Raw genomic sequence first — 23,386 nt, forward strand, 5'->3', positions numbered from 1 at the left:
GTTCTATTTTTCTCTTCTGTTTAGAAAATATTATATATATATATATATATATATATATATATATATATATATATATATATATATATCTAAAAAAAAAAAAAAGAGAGAATGACTGAAAGCAAACTGTGCGTGTTCCCCTCTTCTTGCTCTATAGCTGAAGACGGCACACATCAGTTTTTGCAGTTTGTTTGGGGGTAAGAGCACGCTGCTCTTGCATTGCAGCAGGGCGGGTGCGAGCACTGCGATTTGCTTTAACAGGCAGAGTGCGTCGTGCTCGCCTCGCTTGCTTCCGGGAGTCAGCACTCACGAAAAGATCGTTCGTGGGGCTCGTGCATGGATTTGGCTGAGGAGCAAGAGACGGGTTGATCCCTTTCTCTCACTCTCTCCCCAAACCCAGCTGGTCCTTCACATGATCTCGAAGCGCATTCCGACTATTCCGTTATTTCTTCCCGTGTTCACAGACCCTCAACGTCATTATATTGGACTATCGTGGGTGCTGAGGCACGGGGGTATTCAGTGATGCCGCCGGTTGAAGAGACGCTTGCGGGCTATCTCTCGCCGGGCTCGGCATCGTCACTTAAGAAGCCCTCTCTCCCCTCAAAGCCTTGTAGGACAACCTCCACTTTAGTGGGAAGGGCTTATCAAGCAGCAGGTCAGGCTGGTGCTGCTCTGCACACTATGCTGTTTTTCAGGCATACCAGGCTGACCTCCTGGATGACCTGAGTGTGGGTTCTGCGCTTGACGAGCAAGCCTCAGACCCACCTCGGTCCTGACTGAAGGGAGGCTCAAAAGCAAAGCGTGGCGAGTCGTGCTCCTCCTCCCAGGGATTGGGGACAGTCTCGCCACCCTCGCCAGCCCTCAGGACTATAAATTCTAGTAAGAGAAAACCCTGATGGTCTTGCGCCTAGATTAGGGGGTAGCTCCCCTCGGGACGGGGCTCGTGCTTCACTTCACCCCTCCCGGTACCCCCTCGAAGCCCCTCCATTCCCGCCACCTCTTGGTGCTTCGGGTTGCAGAGGCTTCCGTCAAAATTGGGTGTTTCCGCTGTTCCTGCATTTTATTCAGGACGCGAAACACCCGACAACCCCTCAACAGGAAGTGTTAAAATATAATACCCATCTCAGAGATCCTGGCAGCGTGGAAACTTCTGCCGGATATATCCTTTTCTGTGGGTCTTATAAGGGCGTCAGGATTTAATTCTCTCACCGCTTTCCGTGTTTCAACGGCGTGTTCTCACTACCAGTAACCGGATTTCTTTTTTGTAAAAAAAAAACTCAGTCTCCTGGTTAAAGGGGCCATGGTATGTGTTCCCCTTCCAGAGAGAGAGTTAGGTTATTACACTAAACACTTCCCGTTTCCCATGGAGGGTGAGGGGTGGCGTCTGGCTTAGATCTTAAGCTTGAACTACCCGTGGGTGTTCAAGTCCAAGATGATGCCTGTCAAGACGGTCGTGTCTCAAGCCCTACAACTCATTTGGCTGGTCACCATCGCTCTTGTGACGCACTTCTATACTTCATTTAGAAGTTCTGCCACAACATGGAAAGTTCCTGAGGTTCACTTCCGGGGGCGAAGTCTTCCAGGGTCAGGTTCTTTCACTCAGCCTAGCCCTTTTTACCCGCACATTCACAATGCATGATGTAGCGCTGGCTCCTTGCGACTCCGGGGCATCTGCATTCTGAATCACGTAGACGACTGGCTGATCCTAGCGCAGTTCCAGGAACTGGCAGTTCAGCACAGGGACATCATCTTAGCTCATCTGTTTCTCTGGGGTTGAGGCTCAATGCCAAGAAAAGCGTCCTCTCTCCCACTCAGAACACTGTCTATCGGGGCATCGTATGGAGTTCAATCACAATGCGGGCACAACTGTCTCCCGCTAGGATTGAGTCCATTCAGATCACCCTGAGCAAAGTCAGGCTAGGTTGCACTGTTATCAGTATCAACGATTTCCAGGTCTCAGGGCGACCACGTCCATGGTGATCCCTCTGGACCTTCTGCTCATGAGACCGTTTTTGTTGTGGCCAAAAGCCAGGGGATTTCTTCCAAGAGCCAAAACCCCTGGGCTAAATAGGGTTTAGCCCTCAGGCTTTGTTCCCTTTCTATGTGGTTCAGACCCCGGTTTTCAGCCTTGGGTTCCACTCTAGAGGCGTCTTGTTGTCGCAGACTGCTAACGGCAGACGCTTCCCTGACGGGCGGGGTAGCGGCCTTAAGTGGTCGTCCAGCTTAAGGGGATAGGAGGGTCATCAGCTCGGTTGTCACAGTCACTGTCTCGGGTTGATGGCTGTATTTCTGGCCCTGAAATACCTCCTCCTGAGGCTGCCATGTCTTGGTGCGGGTGGACAATACAGCGGTAGCCTCTTACATAAATCATCAAGGAGACCCACGTTCTTGTCAGCTGTATTTCTGACACGTCGGATTCTCCTTAGGGCCCAGGGTAAGCTCCTGTCACTCAGGTCAGTTATATCCCTGGATGCCCGTATACGGGAGCAGATTTACAGTCCAGACAGTAAATACCAACGGGGAGTTAAGAACTTCACCCTAAGGTAGTAGTTGCCCAGAGTTCGCCAGCAAGGGTTTTTGCCTCTTACTGATAGCACCGCGCTGGCCGAACAGGGCTTGGTTCTCGAAGCTAATCTCTTCCCTCGACGACTCGCCTTGGGCGATTCCGAACAGGAAGGATCTTCTATCTCAGGCACAGGGCAATATTTCATCCCTGCCCCGAATTGTGGAATCTTTCATGTTTGGCCCCTAAGGGTACCAACTGAGGGACACAGGGCTTTCTCCTGAGGTTATCGAGACCTTTTTAAATGCCAGGCTTTTTCCACTTGGAACAAGTTTGGGTGAGATCTTAGGGCAGAAGAGGACCTCTTCGCCTCTATGGATAGCGCAATGTCTCCTCTACTTCTCCCTGAAATCACCCAGCCCCCTTGGGTCTGGACGTTAAGATACATACATGACCCGGAATGCGTCTGTATGTAGTTCTTTCCCCGGTTTCTCTGCTCCCGGGAGTCTTGGCGATGTTCACCAGCAAGGGTCTTGCCTCCTATTAATGGCGCTGCGCTGGCCGGACAGGATATGTTTCTCGGAGCTAATTCCTCTCCTCGACGGCTTGCCTTGGGCGATTCTGGACAGGGAGGACCTTCTCGTCCTTGGCCCGAATTGTGAAACCTTTCATGTCTGGCCCCTAAGGGTACCAAATGAGGTTCACAGGGTTTTCTCTTGAGATTATCGAGACCATTTCAAGTGCTAGGGCTCCCTCCACTTGGAACTGATCTGGGTAGATTTTACAGGGCAGAAGAGGACCTCTTCGCCTCTGTTGATAGCGCAATGTCTCCTCTACTTCTCCCCGAGTCGCCCAGTCCCCCCCCCCCTCCCCCTTGGGAGGGGCTGAACGTAGTAACGCAAATCCATGCGTTTCCTTCTACTAAAGTTCTTATTACAGAACCAGCTAACTGCCAGTTTGTTTCAGTTCTGGATTTTCTGTAGAAAGAACTGTCAGCGGGCACTTGCCTCGCCACTGCCAGGTTCTATGTGGCCACTGCGGTTTGCCACGGCTTGGTGGGCGGGGTGCCCTCAAAGAGGCATCCTCATTATTGCCCGGGCCTACGAGGCGCGCGGTCAAGCTTCGCCAGTAGGTTTCAGGGCGCACTCTACCAGAGGGCTCTCCTCCTCTAAAACCTTGGCTAGAGCTCTCCCTCTGCAGCAAGTTTGTGATGCGGCAGGTTGTCCTCTCCACACACATTCATTGGATTTTTATAGTTTGGATGTTTTGCCACTCCGGGCACTTATGCCCTTGAGTCGACATCTCAAGCTCATGTCTGGACAAGTTTGTGATGTGGCAGGCTGGTCCACTCCGCTCACATTCATCAGTTTTTATGACAAGTTTGTGTTGCGATAGGGTTCTCTTCGCACACATTCATCGAACTTTATGGGTTAGATGCTTTGCTACTCCGGACTCTTATGTCCTTGAGTCAACATCTCAGCCCATGCCTAAACAAGTTTGTGATGCAGCAGGTTGTCCCCTCCGCACACATTCATTGCACCTTTTTAGTTTGGATGTTCTGCACTCCGGGCTCTTATGCCCTTGAGTCGACATCTCAGCTCATACCTGAACAAGTTTGTGATGCGGCAGGCTGGTCCTCTCTGCTCACATTCATCAGTTTTATGACAAGTTTGTGGTGCGACAGGGTTCTCTTCGCACACATTCATCAAACTTTATGGGTTAGATGCTTTGCTACTCCGGGCTCTTATGCCCTTGAGTCGACATCTCAGCTTATGCCTGAACAAGTTTGTGATGCGGCAGGCTGGTCCTCTCCGCTCACATTCATCAGTTTTTATGACAAGTTTGTGTTGCGACAGGGTTCTCTTCGCACACATTCATCGAAATTTATGGGTTAGATGCTTTGCTACTCCGGGCTCTTATGTCCTTGAGTCGACATCTCAGCCCATGCCTGAACATGTTTGTGATGCGGCAGGCTGGTCCTCTCCGCACAAATTCATCAAAATTGAATGGTTTAGATGTTTATGCTACTCCGGGCTCTTATGCCCTTGAGTCGACATCTGAAGCTCATGTCTGAGACCTCTCGCGTTTTTGTGAGTACACTGCACAACCGTAGGGGTCCGGACAGCCCCAAGTGCGGCGGCGTGGGTATTGCGTTCCCCGTAGTGCTTAGCAGCGCAACATCGTAGTGAAGCCTTTTTCAGGGAACAAGGGTTACACATGTAACCCGAGACGTTTTTCTTCCCTGTATAAACTGCGCATTGCTACACAGCTGAATTTCACTTACTGCCGTCTGGAGTAAACAGGTGGTACTACAAGCTTGCATTTCTCAGGAATCTTCCATATCAGTGCGAGCATTACGATTAATTGCGCTCATTTTTTAACACATTATTTTTTGTCAAATTAATGGCACTGAATTACCACGTTAAATTGACAGCCCTAATAATAACATTAATTAAATTTTAGAAATGTATTACATTTAAAAAATAACACAAAGAACATTAAATCCATCAAGCATCATCACTGCAATTAAATTATATAATCATTTTGGATAGATAAATAAATAGTAAGATTTGATTACTCTTTATTTACTGATTACTCTAAATAATATTTAAGATGGCAATTAATTACAGCCACTACCTTCTTATAATAAAATGAGCTACTAAAGGTATATCATTTACATATAATGAAGTTACCATACAAAGGCATTCCACAATAAAACTACCATGAAAAGGCATGCAACCGTATTGAAATGTAATACAGTCCTTGTGTATCGTATTACCTGCCATTATGTATTTAACAGAGTCCTGCTAAAATTAAAAAAAAATATAAAAAGATATATATAATGGGCATGGATTAAGAATTAGTTCCCAAGACTTATTAATACAGGAGAACGTTTTATAGGAACTATATTTGGTAACTTAATCGGACATTCAAACTGACGTCCCCGTGGCTGTTTGTGTTGTCGTATGAGCACATGGATATCTCCTAGCCAATCAACGAAGATCAGGCTGCGTCACTGATAGTCACACCATGGCATCTGACCAATCAGAAGTTGCCCGGAGCATTTCAAACTTCAGTGTCGTTCCGGATTTTGGAAAGTGAGGTTATACACTAATACCTACTCCCACATCAACGCAAATAACTTTGAAACAAAAAATGGTAAGTTGATGAAGCTCACACATTCTATTGTTGAATAGTTGTGCAACATGTTGTGATAGGTGTTGTTTGCATAGATTTCTAGAAAGTAGTGACATTTGTGGCATGAAATATGGTGAGATCATATTTGATAACGTAAGATTAGCGCAAGTGACAGCAAGTCCATATTTAGACATATGCCCTATGCGTATAGAAAGCCATACTAGGGAATTTTTTCTACAAATAATGAATTATAACGTAGGACAATAGTATTTACTAGTGCATTGGATGTTACAACAGGTACGAATAACATTATACAGTGATCCAGTGGGAAACGTAACACGTAATATGTGTGGTTTTGGTCAGTTTTATGACCTTATAACAGTTTTAATACTTAAATGGCATATATATATATATATATATATATATATATATATATATATATATATATATATATATATATATATATATATATATATGCCATTTAAGTATTAAAACTGTTATAAGGTCATAAAACTGACCAAAATATATATATATATATATACTATATATATATATATACCTATATATATATATATAGGTGTTTTTTGTTACTGTGAGCATTGTTACTGCTATAATAAGTGGTACCACCAGTACTTATAATGCTATTTTGCACTTCTTATTATATATTTACAATTTATATGTCAGTTTTATGACCTTGAAGCAGTTTTTATTACAGTTAAATGCCATGTAGTGGTGTTTATTTTTACTGTGAGACTTATTACTGCTAAAAATAAGTGGTACCACCAGTACGTATAATGCTATTTTTCTTATTATTTATATTTCAGTAGATCTGCACTTCACTGTTTCTTCACAAATAACTGGGCTTGATATTGACTCAAAAATGTACTCTCTTTTTTTGCAGCTGTCTACTCAGCTCTTTTAAGGCAAGAAGAAGACTGTTGTGCCAGCCCACCCAAGCATCAGTGATGATGATGGCTCTGAGGAAGAAGATGATGATGTGGCAGACCCTGACTTCCTCCCACCCACCCACAACCTGGACACTCCAGTCCCGAGTGATATGGGCCCCTCTGCCAAGAGGAAGTGTGTGCAGCCTGCAGTGGAGGTGCTTGAAGAAGTCGAGAATGACTATGACTATGACGACGACGATGAAGAGCCAGCACCACAAGCAAAGAGGCCAACTAAGAAGGGGAAGCCAGGGACAACAGAATAGGCAAGCCTCCACTGAAGATCATCAAGGAGATGGAGAATAAGTCTATCCCTCGTGGTACGTTTGACTGTCACCAGTGATCCTGGCCCTCAGGTGGAAGGATGACAGGATTGGCACTCTGCAATAAACAGACATGGGGGCGGAGCCCATGTCCTCAGTCTACCGGTACTGCAGTGACACCAAGAGGAAGGAACAAGTGAGCTGCCCTGCTGTCATCAAGAGCTACAATGCCAACATGGGGGGACATTGACAAGAGTGACATGCTGGTCCACCTCTACCGCACCCCCATGAAATCAAAGAGGTGGTACATGTGCATGTTTGCTTACTCTGTTGATGTCAGCCTCACAAATGCCTGGGTTTTCTACAGGTGGGACTGCAAGTCTCTTGGCCTTCCGGATGGCCTGTCTTTAAAAAAAATTCGGATCCAGGTGTTCAGGGAAGCCAGCATCCAGAGGCCAGTAACATCTAATCCCCGATGGAGCTCAGCATCTCCAGGCAGCCTCAGCACCTCTACTGACATCCCCATGCCTGTCCGGGGACACTGAAGCCACACCCCAGATAGTTATGTGAGGTTTGACATGTCCCTGTTCCACGCCCCTGTCTACACTAACCGCCAGACCTGCAAGTACTGCAGCAGGAAGGGGAACATCTTGAGATCAAACATGGTCTGCAGGGTCTGCAAGAAAGCATTATTTCCTCACGCAAGTTACAGTAATTCTAATAGTCGTGCGATTTTAGTTGCGGTTGACTTGATGGTGAAAATAAAAAATAATCGGGATGCGTGCCTATTAGTAGAATAGAAAATAGTTGTGTCGATGAAGTGACTTCAGATCTTTGAGAAAAGGCCACTGAGAATTGGCAAGTTGAATGTGCATGCCACTCCTCCCGACATACAGGTATAAAAGGGATGCAGCGGTAAAGTTCTGTCTGTGGCAAGAGGGACACAAATTCTCGTTCCCCCCATCAGGGAATGGAGGTTATGACATTAACCGAGACCTTCTCCTTCTGTCACTCACTCGACGTTGTGTCGATGAAGTGACACTAGGGGTCCCATATACGAAACGCCACAATGACTGAACTGGTCACGTGAACTGCCAATGCAGGTGTAGGCAAGCTACTATGAGCGTAGGAACAGCACTTACCTGGGTACAGGTTATGTAGCACAAGTACTGGGTCTGACCACAAATTCCTCCACAGAATTTGTGAGTCTTCTAGAGAGGTGCTGTTGGTCATTGCCTATGAGGATGCCACACCTCTCGTGGAGTATGCTCGAACCCGCAAGGGGGCAGGCACTGGCTGGACCTGGTAGGCCAGTGCTATGGCGTCTATGATCCAGTGGGCAAGCCTCTGTTTGTAGACAGCATTCCATTTCCACTGTCCACCAAAGCAGAAAAAGAGCTGCTCAGAGTGTCTAAAGTGCTGCATGCGATCCAAATAGATGCGCAAAGCATGCGCCGGACACAGCAATGATAAGGCTGGGTCTGCCTCCTCCGGGGGCAGCGCCTGTAGGCTCACCACTTGATCTGAAGGGGGTCGTGGGAACCTTGGGCACATAGCCTGGTCGGGGTCTCAGGATCACGTGAGAGTCTACTGGACCGAAATCTAGGCACTCTTCACTGACAGAGAACGTGTGTGGGTCCCCGACCCTCTTGATGGAAGTGAGCGCGGTCAGGAGGGCAGTCTTCAGAGACTGACTTGAGGGGCTCGAAGGGGGCTCTCCGTAGGCCTGAGAGGACCACGGAGAGGTCCCATGAGGGAAATAGGCACAGTCTACTTAGCGAAGATACGCCACTTCAGATCCAACTGCAACACTCTGAGAGAGAAGGTGAATGAATGAGCAGACGACTTCAGCTTGCTGTAGTGTGACCACTCGGCTCCGAAAAGAAAATCTGAATGAACTTGCTTGCTGGCCTCCCTTTTATACGGGGGGAGTGGCATGCAAATTCAACTCGCCAATTCTCATTGGCCTTTTCTCAAAGATCTGAAGGTGTTTTGAGCTCTCAAAATCGACCCCTAGTGTCACTTCATGGACACAACATCGAGTGAGTGACAGAAGGGGAACTTTATTTTAAGTGCATGTTTTTTGCATTGTATATTTTTAAGTGGCATATGCATTATACAGATTATTGTGTTAACATTGGATAATATAGTAAATGAAGCCAGCTAGATATTGAACCCCTTCTCCATTTTTTATGAAGTGTCATTCATATCCACCTTGATATGAACTTATTGAACTATAGAATATTTAACAAAACAAAAACTTTATTTCAAAGAAGAAGAAAAACAAATTAATACTTACATGCAATGCAAGGCTTTTGAGAATGTCTCTATGACTAATTCCCAACTCAAAATAACACTCAATAAAATTGTCTCTGTTCATAACAGCAGCCATGGATGTCTCTTCACTATGCTAAAAGGTCGATGGCTTAATTAAATTGCAGGCTCAAATTGGTAATACGTGGCCACAATCTAACTTAAATGAGGGAGCGAATTAATAAAACGTTCTCAGGTATTAATAAGTCATGGGAACGTATTCTTGAATCTTAAATATTTTTGTCATGAGTGGGGCTCCATACAGAGAGGACCCCGGAGTTACCCGAAATCTGTAGGTAATTATTTTGTCATTTTGTATTTCTTTAACAAGGTTGTGTGAGAAAACACAGACTTTTATATTCGGAATCGGGCAGCAATTCGAATTTACCAATTGTACTATATACACATTAGGGGAAACTAGTTCCAGAGTTTTCTTAGAAGCATGCTGGTCAGTTAGAGAAATGTAAACATCTACTAGAAGAACACTGTTTTGTCCCGTATTGTTGTATTTAGATGTAAATGCATATTTGCACGGCCTAAACAATTGAGCCTTTGTGAAGTGTACAGTTAAATAAAGCATACTTTAGTAGTGAATTTGTTCATATACACTTTTGAATGAATCTTTTAATTGAACTAATAATTTTCATGCAATTCAATTGGTTTGATCATGAACGATTCTTGTTTTTAATGTGTCAGTTGAGTCAATGACTCAAAGATTCGATGTCTCACTTATAACAAAAAAAGACGCCCATTTGTTATAATCTGCTGACGTAAAGATGTAATTGCTGAAATGGTCACTGAATTACTGAACAAGTGGATTAAATTAAATGAAGGATTATCAATATCCCTATAACTATTTGGAAAGGCGTGAACGCGCAGATGCAGAGTGATCCTAATCCTCAGCACTCTTGGAACGCCTCTTGGCTGGAACTTGTAATTTTTGCCACCTGCTTTCTGTGCATACAGTATGTTAACTATGGAGATAATAAGTCTATCCTTCTACTGAAAGTGAGTGCCAGAAGTTAAAAAATAGCTATTTGTAATAATAGAAACATCAACAACAAGTGTATTTAAAAAGCAAAGTTTAATTGCAAATTCATCCACAAAAATACAAGCTAAGTGCTAAGACAGCAACATTTTATGATCAGCTGGGAACTATTTTTTCATCATATGCTTTTTGTCATTTTGTTCAGGTTTCAGTAGTACAATGTAACATTTAGGAGCAAATATACACAGCAACAGACCAAAGGTAGAGGCTAGAATAGCAAACACATGGACAGCAACCATATACTTTCCACGGGTGCTCGCATAAACTGGAATGAAGGTAATCCACACTGCAAAAAATATTAGCATGCTGAATGTGATGTGTTTAGCCTCATTGAAATTATCTGGTAGTTTTCTGGCTAAAAAGGCCATTAGGAAACACAAGCAAGCAAGGAAGCCAATATACCCTTGCACACACCAAAATCCAACTTCAGATCCTACAGCACATTCAACAATTAATGTTGCACTCATCAATTTGCTGTTATAGGAGGCAAAGGGTGGCTTGGTCATCAACCATATGATGCAAATTAGGGCTTGCACACAAGTGCACAGGATCACACTTGATCGTTGTTTAGCAGGGCCAAACCACTTCATTACATTACTGCCAGGGAGTGTTGCCCTAAAAGCCATTAAAACTACCACTGTTTTTGCCAAGATGCATGAGATACAGAGAGCAAAGCTGATTCCAAAGGCTGGATACCGAATCCGGCATAGCCCATCAGTGGGTTTTCCTATAAATGTCAGACCAATCAGGAAGCATGCACAGAGGAACAGGAGGAGAAGGAAACTTAGCTCCATATTGTTCCCTCGTATGACTGGTGTCTTCCTGTATATTATAAACACACCAAGCACTGCCAATGTTGAAAAAGCTCCGAATGCTGAAAATGTCCAAATAATTATTCCCAAAGGCTCCTGATAGGATAAAAACTCTAAAGTTTTTGGAATGCACTGGTTTTGGGCTTGGTTTGGCCATGTCTCCTTAGAACATATCAGGCAATCAATTGAGTCTGTGGGAAAATTGGGGGAAAGGGCATAAAACACCAGTTTTCTTCCAGAAATACCATTAAACGAGGAGCTGTGATGAAATTCGCACCTGTCTGATTACTGATCTCTCCCTCGGCACATGGTATGCAGTCAAAGCAGCAGACTGGCTTTCCTTTTTGCCTGGCCTTCCTGGAGCCTGGCAGGCAGCTTTTACTGCACAATGATTCTGGTGCCTAATGACCACAGCAAACAAAGCAGTAAAGAAGCACTACATAGAACGAACTCTCTGAGAGTGCATACTATTAAGCACTTTAATTACTTAAAGAAACACCCTAAAGATAATTTTAAGTATTTTTTTTATGATAATCTATATTCACTGACCACTTTATTAGGAACACTGTTGTCCTAATAAAGTGCCAGATGTGGTCTTCTGCTGTTGTAGCCCATCTGCTTCAAGGTTCGAAGTGTTGTGCATTCCGAGATGATATTTTGCTCACTACAATTGAACAGAGTGGTTATCCGATTTGCCTAGCCTTTCTGCCTGCTCTAACCAGTCTGACCAATCTCTGCTGACCTCTCTCTTCAACAAGGCGTTTCTGTCCGCAGTACTGCTGCTCACATGTTTTTTTGTTTGTTTTTGGAACCATTCTGAGTAAACTCTAGAGACTGTTGTGTGTGAAAATCCCAATAGATCAGCAATTACAGGAAGACACCATTTCCACGACATGAGTTTCATATCCGGAAAGTATCTGGATATTCTTTAGCTAGATTGCATTTACACCTTGCAGTCAAATGCATCTCCACTGTGATCAGGTAGTGATCCAGTCAAAGTTTCCCATGCAAAATGGAAAACACTACTTACATATTACATTAGAGCCTGTAGTGACTGAAAATGCTCTGTTTAAATGGATAATTCAAATTCTTTCTATCACTTTGACTCTTAGGATTTGTCCTTCATTCAAAAAATGTTTGGCGGCTGCAGAGATACATTTTGGGGTCGTCGAAGCAAATTCAATGATATTATGTCGCCCATGAGTGAATACCGGTTTCACGTGTCACGGGAGATTAGAAAACAGTAGAGAGGTGCAAGCAAGTGGAGATTTAAGGAGAGAGACGAGATGTACAAAATGTATTCCAATGGAATAATTCATGGAATTTTGTTCATTGTTCAGGTGACAAGATTGCAAGACAGTTGTGTTCTTCACATTGCAATGGCAGAATAAACAATAAAAGGCTAGAACCCACAACACAGCACTTGAACAGATGACTGTAGCATTACCTCATCACATAAATAGTTCCTTACGTAATTGTATCTGGATAACGGAAATGCATGTGCATTTACAGCTTATTTGAATGTGGTCAGAATCCATGTTAATGCAAGGTGTAAATGGGGCCAAATTCTCAAACCTGACCATTTGGCACCAACAATCCTGCCATGGTCGAAAATTACTAAGATCACCCCCCATTCTAATGGTTGATATGAACATTATTTGAAGCTCCTGACCTGTATCTGCATGATTTTATGCCTTGCACTGCTGCCACATGATTAACTTATTAAATAATCGCATGAATAAGTAGGTGTACAGGTGTTCCTAATAAAGTGCTCAGTGAGTGTCAGTTGATTAATATAATAATTAATAATTAACTGAGCAACTCAAAATCTAAAATGTTGTTGGATCATCTATATAATGCAATTATTAAATTTTTTGAACATGTATAATGTATTTCAATATGCAAGTGTTTATTGCTAAATGAAATCAGCAGAGTCTATTTCAATTTACAAAACTGGATTCTACTTTCAGCCATAAACATTAGAAGAAGTTGAAGGAAAAGCAAACATAGCAAGGAATATCTGGAGATGAGTGGGATGGCACACACCTTCTCTCCTTTATGCCACATAATTACTGGCTCATCTATTACAAGGTCCTTATCCTCTTCTAGGGAGGCATCATAGAAACCCACCCTTACTAGCTGAAGGGAGCCGTCAAACCCTCTTTGCAAATTCATCAGGTCATAGGATGCAATGGGGTCACCATTGTCATCAAATCGGACCTCTTCCCCTAATGTTGTGAAGTTTGTATGTTTCATGTAGTGCAGGAGCTTGGGTCAGCATTGGGAGATGCATGAATAATACAAAATAAAGCAAACACATTAAAATACATTAAATTTACATTTGTAGAGGTGAGAGGTTTTTTGTTTCACACAAAGTTTACACTGTCTGATAATTTATTATCAGGAAAATATAGGCAAATCATGTGAAGTGAAAGCGTGAAATAACACATACCTGCCATGGTAGAATGGAGATCAGACTCCCACATGTCCCATTCTGAAAGGGGCCCTCTCCTGGTACACATGTGCTCATTTTGTGTAGTGCATGTGCTATAAGATACACAGCCTTGTAAACATTGTAGGAGACTCTGAGTTGTGACACATCTGAATAAGGAGTGTACACATCATTCATGCTCTCGCTGCCATTGCAAGGTGGCCAGTTCTGTGCCATTTCTCCATGAACATGAGTATTTAAGGACCCATTCAGCCGACAATGGAAAGTCTCTTCCCAAAATTCAGAGAAAAATTGGGACATTTGAGCAAGTGAAACATTTACTCTTTTGAGGTAACTGCCAAGATTTGGAATATCTGCCCTCCGGATGGCAAACCCCAATGCACCCTTTAACAGATCGCCAAAATCCTCCCAGAGGGCTTTTGATGTGACCCAGGCCTCACTAGCAATCCACTGAAGATGCGTGACATTTTGGCGTCTGCACTCTTTTAGGATACTATGCAGTTCTGATTCCCCAGAAAAGTTTAGTATGACTGTGGCAGAAGAGGTTCTTAAGATGTTCACAAGCTCCTCCACTGCATCTTGGATCAGTGCAACAGGATAAAAGTGAACATAAGCAGGACATATATTAAATCTTTCAGACTCTTTGAGGAGGAGCTGGATAGCAAAGCGGGCATAGTCTGATTCCACACCGATAACTCCAACCCATGTCCACTGAAAATAATGGACAAGCTTTACCAAAGCCTTAATCTGAAATGCATCACTTGGCATTGTCCGCATGAATGCAGGGAACTCTCTCTTATTACTGAGACAGGAACATGACGCAAAGTAGCTCACCTAAAACCAAGTCAAAACACAATATTTAAGCAAGGTAAAAATTGCAGCTCGTAAATTACAAGCCAACACCAAAACAGAAATACTTAAAAGTATAAAAAAAAGAATAATAAAAAATTATTCACAGATATACTGTGGCTTGTGTCTCATTTATGGATTAAAGAAAAGAAAAAATAACCTACAGATTTTCTTTATGTGGTAACAGCTAAACTTACTGTTACATTCATGTCAAAAATATGATTTAATATCACTGAAACAAACAGAATACATTAGATTACACAAACAAAACACATTTTAAGGTTTAGATGAGGAAGAAATAGCTCCTTAAGGTAACAATGACAAGTTAAATTGTAATGATCATAAGGTAATTTAAATAAAATTATTAAAAAGCATCACTACCATATCATAGCACTCATAACTAATGCAAGGTAAATTGAATGGTGAAACCAATCAAAATGTTAAAACACACAGTAAAATATAAGTGTCAGGTATCCTAAAAATATTCTTCATGTGGTAACATCTACATTAACTGGTTTTATTCAAGTTAAAAAAAAATACATTTAATATGACTGAATCAAACTGACTAAATTAGGTTAAACCAACAGAAGTAATGGTTAGATTAGGAGGTAGCCCCTTACAACTGCACATTTAAAGTTTTTTACAGTGTGTTCTTGTTTTACCAAAGGTAATTTGAAGGGGCCTAGAGTTCTCTGAACAGCCATGGACACTCCTGATCCAGCATCTCCCACTATTACAGGGCAGAGCTGCTTTTGTGTGTCTTCACAGCCTTGTCCACTGCCCCTCTCAGGCTGTCCATTGACCAGGAGAAGAGACATTTTCAAAGATACAGGTATGTCATCACAGCTGTCTCTGATGTGGTAGCCCAAAGATAGGTTTGGCAAAAGGTCTTGTCGTTGGTTTATTTCATTTACAGCGAAGATCATCGTCTGCATCCACCTCATGGCTCGAGAGGTGAAGCTGCAACAGATATAACATACTGTACACTTACATTATATGTAAATATTTTAATAGCTGTAATACAACAAAAAATATAGCTTAATAATGACACCACATAGATAAATGAATACAGTTTCTAAACAAGTGTATTCTTCATTTACAGTACATCTCTCAGAAGCCATGACACACACAATTTATACTTGGTTGGCTTAGGTTCAGTGCTGAAAGAAGAAACAGATGATGTAGGGCTGGAATGCAAAGGGAAAAGTCCTCCCAAAACAACATCTCCACCCTGGTAAAATCTTTGATTTCCTTCAGCTCCATGATAAATGCATTTATCCTTGCTTTCAGACTGACTCTGCACACCAACACACAGCAGAAGCCAAAGAGTGGGCAGAGTTTCATGAAGCCGTGGCATAACTCACAAAGACAAATGGAGCTGCTGGGTACAGCCTATATATACTATCTTTGATCGAGGGATGGTCTTAAGTTTTCACAAGGAAACATACAAGCCAATAGCTTATGCCAGCATGCTGTCAATCTTGTATGCACCAAGTCACTTCTTTAACCAAATGGTAATGCACACCTGATCAACATTCAACAATGAGACCACACTTAAATATTTCATTAAAATGTGATAAAATGCTCAAATAAAGGTAATATAAGGTAAGGTAATTTATTTATTTATATAGCACAATTAAAAACAATGTGTAGTCTCTTTGCATATGTTTACAAAGTGCTGCACAATTTGTAAACATATGCAAAGAGCAAAATACACAAAACACTAATATTATACAACACATACATCTAACATAAAAACAACAAGCTACTACCATATCAACAAGTAGAGCTAGACACGAAAGCCAGAGAAAAAAAGATGAGTTTTTAAAAGAGTTTTAAAAGATACCACTGTGGAGGCAGTTCTAAAATGCAAAAGCAGACTATTCCAGAGCTTCAGAGCCAACATTGAAAAAGAACGATCACCCGAAAGTTTTCCTCTAGACCTCGGGACAATCAGTAATTTCTGGTCAGAGGAACTGAGGAAGTGATCTTGACGGTACGTATAACTGTATCAAATCTGAGAGACAGGGTGGTGCCATACATTTAACGATTTAAAAACAAACAACAAAATCTTACAATAAATTCTATAATGGATTGGCAACCAATGTAAAGAAAACAAAATTGGAGTAATGTGGTCCGGCTTTCGAAAAGCCTGGGGGTGAAATACATTGGGGGTGAAAACACAATAATCTCTGTTTTGCATTCATTTAAATGCAGGAAATTGACAGCCAACCATGTTTTTTAAATCATTCAGACATGCTAGAATTATCCTCCTTTTTTACTGGCAAATATATTTGTGTGTCATCCGCATAACAGTGAAATGACACTTTGTGTTTTTTAAAAATAGCGCCAATTGGAAGCATTTATAGTCTTTATTTTAGACACACATTATACATACATTTTTGCATATATACAGTGAAATGTTTTTTAAACTATAATCACTGGCTTCCGGAAATGGCCGTCCACGAGTTCACTGGCTTCCGCTATCCTCTGCGCTTTCTTGTCACTTCTCACCAGAGCTTAAACTATGGCTACGTCATACGCCGGAACTCGACTCTCTCGTGAACAAGCAGATGGCTGTTACCGAAAGCCAGTGATTATAGTTTATAAAGTTATAAATATGGATATTTTTCTTACAAAAACGCATCACTTCTCAACGGAAGGCCTTTATTAACCCCCTTGAGCCTTATGGATTACATTTTTGATGGATGGATGTGCTTTTTTGGGCTTCAAAATCTAAGGTACCATTCATGCTAATTATAAAGCTTGGAAGAGCCAATATATTTTTTAATATAACTTTGATTGTGTTTGGCTGAAATAAGAAAGTCATATACAACTAGGATGGGTTGAGGGTGAGTAAATTTTTGGTGAACTAACCCTTTAATGTTTTGATTAGTAAATGATTAGTAGCTATTTTAAATTATCCATAGTTAGTTGATAGTTCTAAATGAGGAAAATTAATTTCAATATTTATTGATTAACTAACAGTGAACTACCACAGTTATCAGTTCTTTTACTTACTGATTGGTTAATCATGTTTCCAAATTAGTAACATTAGTAACTAAATTGTTAATATAGTAGTACTACTCATTAATCCTGCATTCATTCCTGTATAGTTACCTATTAATGAACCATTATTATAAAGTGTTACCAAAGTTTCTCTTCTGTGTTTGTCTACTTATTAGCCTCTATGTGTATGTTGCAGATCTTACCATTGTGATAACAATAGTATTATGGTACAGTATTATTATGTGATATGCTCTCATACAGTATATACAGTATGCTCTTCACATGTTAATTTGTACTATATATATAGTAGGAAAAAAACAGAATCCACACAGTTCAGTAAATGAAAAATGTATCTGGCTGGTTAAAATTGGGCATTCACCAGCCACTGTGGCTTGTGAAACCAAAAGTTAATTCCGTAGCCAGAATGCAATAATTAAATATCATGGTATAATTGTTTTAGTTTTTGTTATGATACAAAGAACGACCCTTTGTAAATGAGTGCCGGCCAACTGCAGAGACTGATTAACTGAAAAGCTGCTGTTGTTTTTGTTTGTCAAATAAAAAAAAAGCTGAGAGATAACACATTTAAATTAATATTTGAGAAATATGATTGTTTTTACAAGCATATATACATTGAGGTTTTGCATTTCTCCTTAGCCTCATCATGGGTAATATTAGACACCACCTGATAGACCAAATAACCAAAGAAGACGTCAGACATGTATGACATAATGATATGCAAGGCACATGACTAACAGTATAAAACCTTGGAATATAGAAACTACTCATTGCACTTTGTTATTGTGTAACTTTATAGAACAATGATTTTCATTATTTTCTCTGTTTTTCATCTCTCCAGTGCAGCTGTTTCTTCAGACTGCTCTCCACAGGATGATTTTGATCTGCCAGTGTTAATGACTAGTGGAGACTTCACAATCGGGGGCATTTTTCCTTTGCATTACAGAGTAGAGCTTCCCCCAACAGACTACATAAAGAGACCTTTAGCAGAACAGTGTCAAGGGTAAGGACCTGCAAATTCTGTTCTTGTCAAATCATTCCTGGGCTGCTCAACATTTTGTCTAGTGCTTTTTAGTTCTTTTGCCGAAATCAAATTATAAGATGCCACCACTTTGTATTTTTACAATGTAATTTTAAGAATAATTTGTATGCAGGTTTGATCCAAGGGCCTTCCGCTGGGCTCTTACTATGAAGCTTGCTGTGGAAGAGATAAACAATATAAAAGACCTCCTGCCGAACCATACTCTGTCTTACAGGATCTTTGACTCCTGTTCCACTCCTGTAATGGCTCAGAAAGCAGTTCTGGCAGTGCTGAATGGGCAGGATGTTGCTCATAGTTCTATGTGTTCTGGGGCTGGTCCTTTATTAGGTTTAATAGGGGAATCTGGATCCTCACAATCCATTGTTCTCTCCAGAACTCTGCAGCCTTTCCAAATACCCTTGGTAATTAGATGCAAGTTTTCTTTTCTTTCTTTTTTTTTCAAATTTCTAAATGCTAGGTTCTGTTTATTTTGTTTATTTAAATATTTTAAGTGGTAATAAATTATTCTAAAGTTCAGTTTTTATCTATTGTAGAGACATAAATTTAGGGGTAACATATTTATATGAAAACATGCAACATGTTATTTATTTTTTTTTATTTTATAAACAAACTACGTTTATAAAATAACTAATAAGTAACTAAGATGTTTTCTTTTTTTATGTTTTTCAATTTTTAGATAAGCTATTTCTCAACCTGCTCTTGTCTAAGTAATCGGAGACAGTTCCCGACATTTTTCCGAGTGGTCCCCAATGATGATTTCCAGGTCAAAGCTCTTGCACAACTCTTGAAGAAGTTTGGCTGGACATGGATTGGTGTGGTCACTGAAGATCATGACTATGGCAGGTTTGCTTTACAGGGCTTAAAGCGAGCAATTGAAAACACTGACATTTGTTTGGCTTATCATGAAATGATCCCTAAAGACTATAGCCGAGAACGGGTTCTTAAGATTCTGAAAGTAATGAAGGAATCCACAGCTAGAGTAGTCATTGTTTTTTCAGTGGAGGGGGAACTCTACCCATTTTTGGGAGAGTTTATGCTTCAAAATATCACAGGAATACAATGGATTGCAAGTGAGGCTTGGGTTACAGCCTCAATATTAGCAGAAACATATCCATTCTTAGAGGGTACAGTTGGGTTTGCAATCCGTCAAGGACATATTCCAGGTCTGAAGGATTATCTCAAAACAGTGAACCCACAAATGTACCCATCTAACCCTCAAGTTCAGGAGCTGTGGGAGGCTCTATATGGCTGCTCTCCCACTTCCACCAGCTTGAACAGTCATCTGCCCTCCTGCAGAGGGAATGAAACCCTCAGAAAAGAGCACTCTGCCTACATGAATACTTCCAGCCCTCGTGTGACCTATAATGTGTATAAAGCAGTGTATGCAATTGCTCATTCTCTGCATAATCTCATTCACTGTACACCTGGAAATGGGCCGTTTAAAAATGTCTCATGTGCAGATCTCAACAATGTGTTTCCATGGCAGGTAAATCAGCCTTAGGGTCTGAAAGGAACTGATGACCCCACATGATTATAATTTAATTTGATTTGATCTTCATTACTTACATTAAATATGGATATGGATCTCTTTTTGTCTCATCTTTTCACTTATTTTTTTTCTTTTTCTTCCAAAGCTTCAACACTACCTTGAAGAAGTTTCCTTCTCTATATCTGGACAAAATGTTAACTTTGATAATAAAGGAGACTCAATCCCATATTATGATTTGATAAACTGGCAAAGACACACAAATGGAGATATTCAGTTTGTTAAAGTGGGCCTCTATGATGGTGCTCAGCATACTGGGAGAGAACTGGTGGTTGAAGAGCAGCCCATCATGTGGTCTAACCAACAGAGCAAGGCAAGGTGTTGACTGCACTGCACTGCCATCTGTTGTGTACTGTAATACAAATCATTAATGAAATCCTTGAGCCCAATAAGCATAAAAATATACTATACTTTATCACATTATCAACAACATGCTGTATACTGTAAATACAGAAAAAATTTTATTACACAAATGTATTTGCTAAAACCTTTTCTGTCACAATTTATTTAAGCATAATTTTGAATTTTTTTCATGTCAAATCAGTTGTATTCATTTATTTTTATAGGTACCTGTCTCTATGTGCAGTAATAGCTGTACCCCAGGATTTAGGAGAGCTGCCCGTCATGGGGAGCCTCTGTGCTGCTTTGACTGTGTTCCATGTGAGAGTGGCAAGATCAGTAATCAGACAGGTGAGGACCTTATTGTATGTTATAATCTTTTTCTTATAGACAATGTATGAAGATTTAATTACATTTGTTTATACAGTCAGTATTGAAAATTATACATTTTGTTATTAATTCCCCCACATACTCTTTCTGATTTTGTTATTATTTTAGATTCAATAGATTGTCTGTCATGTCCTGAAGATTATTGGTCCAATGCAAACGGAACAATGTGTATCCCGAAACTAGTTGAATATCTCTCACATGATGCTATAGGAATCACCCTGACTGTGATAGCTATAGTGGGAGCCTTTCTGACTATCACAGTGCTGCTGATATTTTTGTATAACAAACGAACCCCTATAGTTCGTGTGAATAACTCAGAGCTCAGTTTCTTCATCCTGTTGTCCTTGACTTTATGTTTTCTGTGCGCTCTGGTGTTTATTGGGGAACCAACATCCTGGTCATGTATGCTGCGACATACTGCCTTCAGCATCACTTTCTCTCTCTGCATCTCCTGCATCCTGGGCAAGACTTTAGTGGTGCTGGCAGCTTTCACAGCTACCCGACCTGCAAACAATATCATGAAATGGTTGGGCCCCACACAGCAGAGAATCATAATCTTCAGCTGCACTTTAGTCCAAGTGGTGATATGTACTGTTTGGCTTGTAGTATCACCTCCTTTTCCCTATAAAAACACAAAATATCAACAGTCCAAGATCATTCTGGATTGCAGTGTGGGCTCTGATCTGGCCTTCTGGTGTGTGCTGGGATATATTGGCCTCTTGGCCTGTGTTTGCTTCTTTCTGGCTTTTTTGGCTCGAAAGTTGCCAGGCAATTTTAATGAGGCCAAGTACATCACCTTCAGCATGCTTATATTTTGTGCAGTGTGGCTGGCATTTGTACCAGCATATGTCAGCCAGCCTGGTAAATTTACAAATGCTGTGGAGATTTTTGCTATTTTAGCTTCTAGTTTTGGCCTGCTTCTTTGCTTATTTGCTCCTAAATGTTATATCATTTTATTAAAACCTGAGAAAAACACCAAGCAACATCTCATGGTAAAAACTACTAAATTACATTTATAGTATTACACTATGACAAATTTTTTATATATTGTTTTTGTAAACTTTTATTTTTGTTTGTTTTATTGTCTGTAAGATGTTTGGGATGGTGAATGTGGGGGAAAAAAGATTGCAACAAATGTCCAGTTAAAATCAGAATATTGTATAACGTAAATAAGCATAAATAGCTTATCAAGTAGGATATGCTATGTTTATTCTAATATGTGATATCATCATATAGGTTAATAGAGAAAGAAAATGTCAGTATAGGCTTTTATATACTAAAGTCAGCAGATCACATGGACTACACACGTTATACATCACAAAACATATATTATAAACTTTATGTACTAAAAAATTGTGCCATGTTCTAAAACAATTTTTTTTTTTTTCTGTTGTGATTGTTACAGTTGTACTGTTAAAATATTAAGGATACTAATAAAGCTTGTTTACAGACATATATTTCTGTTGGTATTTTGAATGCTGGGAATGACTTGACAGTATGTCAGCACTGTGAGATGTTATTCACCTCCAGGCCACCAGAGGCCCTCAATGAACTGCTTGTGGTGTTATTCACCTCCAGGCCAATGAAAGTTGGTTGTATTTATACACTGCCCTTTGTGTGTCTATTTGCTGAATTTTCCAGTCTCCCTTGTGTGTTACCTGGAAGGTAAGCCTTGGAATTTTTGCCTCTTGAAATCTGTGCTGGGCCCTGATTGGATTTTTTCCTTTAGACTGTTGTTTGAATGATTGGCCCTGTATTGTTGTGTTTTGGCTTGGACTGAATCTTGGCTGTTCCTTGTACTCATTATTTTTTGACAGTTTATGAATTATCTTTTTGTGACCAGTCAACAAAATAAAAGACCTGAAGATCTGCTGAAGTGAGAGAGTGTGTGTGTGTGTGTGTGTGTGTGTGTGTGTGTGTGTGTGTGTGTGTGTGTGTGTGTGTGTGTGTGTGTGTGTGTGTGTGTGTGTGTTCTCTGCAGTTGGGTCAACAACTAGCTTTCTAGTTGGTCTAGTGGTAGCAGGTTTCTCACTCACACCGCAGACCAGGTTCTATTTCCAGCCTAACAGAACACAGCCATGGAATTGAACCCAGCAGAGAACCCTCCTGCATCATTGCCTTCAAATCTAGAGTGTCTTGTAACACCCCTAACAACTCATGGAGCTATAATGGATCATCATGAACAGGTACTAGTCAGACAGGAGGTGAAGGTCGAGAGACATGAATGGATGCTGGGAGAGATCTTACAAACCTTTGCAGTCTTTATCTACATCAACTCATGCACCTCATTCGGCTGCACCCAAACCCTCCAGATACTAGCCCTCCTAGAGGTAGGATCTTCTCCCTGTCCACCCCATGAACTTGCAGCCATGAACTGGTACATTAAGGAGCACCTTGTTTTTGGCCTCACCCGGCCCTCCTCTTCTCCTGCAGAGGCTGGCTTCTTTTTTTGTAGGTAAGAAAGATGGTGGATTGCAGCCATGTATTAACTATTGAGGACCCAACAAGATGTCATCAGCTTTCAAGTTACTCCAGGGGCCTCCATCTTCTCAAAGTTAGACCTGCGGAATGCCTACCACCTAGTCAGATTTTGTGAAGTGGACGAGTGGAAGACCACATTAAACACTCCCACTGTGCATTATGAGTACCCTGATATACCATTCTGGCTTACTAATTCCCCAGCTGTGTTCCAGGCCCTAATCAATGATGTCCTCTTCGACATG

At 41.1% G+C, this 23,386-nt stretch overlaps 2 protein-coding genes and 2 pseudogenes across 2 annotated transcripts; 3 read left to right on the forward strand and 1 right to left on the reverse strand.

Annotated features, from left to right (window-relative positions):
- The window catches only part of LOC127661304 (extracellular calcium-sensing receptor-like), a 35,903-nt pseudogene extending 29,055 nt beyond the window's left edge, over positions 1–6,848 (forward strand).
- Positions 6,849–10,313: 3,465 nt separating this feature from the next.
- On the reverse strand, positions 10,314–15,676 carry LOC127661200 (extracellular calcium-sensing receptor-like). Its single transcript, XM_052151808.1, has 6 exons — positions 15,450–15,676; positions 14,982–15,279; positions 13,471–14,304; positions 13,065–13,286; positions 11,296–11,419; positions 10,314–11,209 (listed from the first exon to the last, which is right to left on the reverse strand). Exons 1-6 carry the CDS (start codon positions 15,674–15,676, stop codon positions 10,314–10,316), a joined length of 2,601 nt encoding a protein of 866 aa, XP_052007768.1.
- Positions 15,677–18,176: 2,500 nt separating this feature from the next.
- On the forward strand, positions 18,177–21,682 carry LOC127661305 (extracellular calcium-sensing receptor-like). The gene is made up of 6 exons (XM_052151934.1): positions 18,177–18,349; positions 18,501–18,789; positions 19,065–19,874; positions 20,023–20,247; positions 20,501–20,624; positions 20,772–21,682. Exons 1-6 carry the CDS (start codon positions 18,243–18,245, stop codon positions 21,680–21,682), a joined length of 2,466 nt encoding a protein of 821 aa, XP_052007894.1. The 5' UTR covers positions 18,177–18,242.
- Positions 21,683–22,831: 1,149 nt separating this feature from the next.
- LOC127661307 (extracellular calcium-sensing receptor-like) overlaps positions 22,832–23,386 on the forward strand; it is a 28,033-nt pseudogene continuing 27,478 nt past the window's right edge.

Source organism: Xyrauchen texanus, chromosome 21, assembly GCF_025860055.1.
Source record: "Xyrauchen texanus isolate HMW12.3.18 chromosome 21, RBS_HiC_50CHRs, whole genome shotgun sequence".
NCBI lineage: Eukaryota > Metazoa > Chordata > Actinopteri > Cypriniformes > Catostomidae > Xyrauchen > Xyrauchen texanus.

Bases quoted from the DNA above. Each gene is read 5' to 3' on its own strand.
- LOC127661200 (XM_052151808.1), bottom strand. From the start codon at position 15,676: ATGCCACGGCTTCATGAAACTCTGCCCACTCTTTGGCTTCTGCTGTGT. The intron at 15,280-15,449 runs GTGTGTGTCATG...TATCTGTTGCAG, and splicing joins AAGCCAACCAAGTATAAATT to CTTCACCTCTCGAGCCATGA. The intron at 11,210-11,295 runs GTGCGAATTTCA...ATTTTCCCACAG, and splicing joins AGAGATCAGTAATCAGACAG to ACTCAATTGATTGCCTGATA.
- LOC127661305 (XM_052151934.1), top strand. From the start codon at position 18,243: ATGACTAGTGGAGACTTCACAATCGGGGGCATTTTTCCTTTGCATTAC. The intron at 18,350-18,500 runs GTAAGGACCTGC...ATTTGTATGCAG, and splicing joins TTAGCAGAACAGTGTCAAGG to GTTTGATCCAAGGGCCTTCC. The intron at 20,248-20,500 runs GCAAGGTGTTGA...TTATTTTTATAG, and splicing joins GGTCTAACCAACAGAGCAAG to GTACCTGTCTCTATGTGCAG.